Here is a 1,922-nt window from a genome sequence, read left to right on the forward strand (position 1 = left end):
TCGTTCCCGCTACAAGAAACGAATTCGTTTGAGTGCCCAATAACACGATTCGTGATTGGGTATCAATTAATACAGTCGGTAGTCCCACCAGAAGACACATGGTGCGTATCCCTCGGATTTTTTTCTTAAGGATATAGTGTCTTGCAGCTTCTTGAATCAAAAGTTTCATGGTAATCCCAAGCATTGTGAAACCCATGATCACAACTTTTCCTTGATTCAACACGCCATACCACGACACAACGTGCACAAACCCGCCACAAATTGCTATATGGACAGCGTGCGGTAATTGGATAATAAATTCACGCCAGAAGCTTGTAGAGCGATAATTTGGCGCTCGATGGGTACGAGAAGTAGCTGAAACTTTACCGATACGTCCAGAAATTACACGTAATGCACCCCGTCGACCGTGGCCTTGGCTAGTCTCTTTACTGTAGATTGTCCTTGCTGCTATAGCGATACCAGCTGTGAAGACGAGATTAAACACATTGCCGATATAAAAGTGAAGTTTGTACTGGAAAAGAGCGTTCATCAATGACGTGTTCTGGACGAGCAGACCAGTGCCAATCATGCCACTTAATGATACGAGAAAGTACGGGAATGTACCCTTGATGAGCTTTTTCAAGCAAAAATACAGACTGGGTTTGTAGTCTGGAAGCTCACGAAAGCGCTGGGTCATCATCGAGGGTAAATAAGCTGCCGTCATCTTGATAGCGTGTACTATTGCAGTCCAAACCAACGTGGCCATGAGAAATTCCTGTCGAGATTGCTGTGCGGAAGACTTGGACGAGAAAATATTCCCCGAGTAGAAACATCCATTCGCCAATACTGCGGCAATGACACAACCGATTGTGTTGCGAAACATGAGTAATTGGAGTCTGGCTGCTGGCCTCCATTGTAGTTGGAAACGTAGTTGACTGCTGTAGTTGTGAAGCTGATTGTTATCGGGTCGAGGGAGCAACGCAATCGCCGATTTAGAGACGACTCCGTCTCTCACGGGTTGGTCTGGAGCGACAGAAGAGAAGGACGGACGAGTTGGAGCGACGCGAGAACTTCTGAGAGTTCGTGCCTGCGACTCCATGTCGGGTTAGATAAGTGTAACTTGCGTCCACATTGGTCATTTTTAGAAATCTAAAACTTGTTATGGTTTTCATCGATTTTGCCGTTTTATATCGGAGTTTGCTTCAACGTTCATTGTGAAGTTTTCATTTTGTTTTTTTACCGAGCTGGATACTCGATTTATAATATAATGATGTCGTATAATACTTCGAAATATATCGTTATGATAAAGGGGACACAACAAGCTAGGTTAATATTAATTGCGCTATAACAAGCCAAATCGACTGATCGTGCTCTTTCCCAACAAATCCATATCAACCTCCAGTAAAAAATTGCGCAGTTTTAAAACGCAAATCGAGGACAGATATCAGACCGCGAGTCGCCTTTAAAGATAATATCGATTTTCGTACCTAATCGAACTTCAAATAAACCTATATACGTACCAAGCTGCCCCCCCTCCCTCCTTTCGATTGCTATTATTAAAAGACATTTCCGACAATATTTTAATCGAAAAATCTGAGTTCAAGTCCTTCACTGAACTGATACTGAAAATAACTTTTAACATCTCTATTAGCCCAAACTAATCACGAGACATCATGTGCTTAGATAGCTTCTGTATTTGGCTCTTAAGTTCTTTTCGTTTTACTCATACGGTAAATCCAGGTCCGCCGTTCCCAATCTCATTTTCGCCTGGTTAAACGCGTCAACCATGCCACAAAGTGGAATGAGATTTCGTCTAACAAAAACAATAAATGTAATGAACGCTAGTGTTTTTTTGGGGCTGTGTTCTATGCAGCACTAAAAATGGGAACGCTGCACATTAATTTATTTCGTTTTCAAGTAGATAGTGCGTTCTAGGGAAATTA

General features: G+C 42.3%; 1 protein-coding gene across 1 annotated transcript; it reads right to left on the reverse strand.

Moving 5' to 3' along the window:
- Positions 1–425: 425 nt before the first annotated feature.
- PPTG_15531 (hypothetical protein) lies at positions 426–1,078 on the reverse strand (the record flags this gene model as incomplete). Its single annotated transcript, XM_008913749.1, has 2 exons — positions 426–462; positions 513–1,078. The coding sequence occupies 2 exons, from the start codon at positions 1,076–1,078 to the stop codon at positions 426–428; spliced, it is 603 nt and encodes a 200-aa protein (XP_008911997.1).
- Positions 1,079–1,922: the final 844 nt, after the last annotated feature.

This window comes from Phytophthora parasitica (genome assembly GCF_000247585.1).
Source record: "Phytophthora parasitica INRA-310 unplaced genomic scaffold supercont2.55, whole genome shotgun sequence".
Classification (NCBI taxonomy): domain Eukaryota; phylum Oomycota; class Peronosporomycetes; order Peronosporales; family Peronosporaceae; genus Phytophthora; species Phytophthora nicotianae.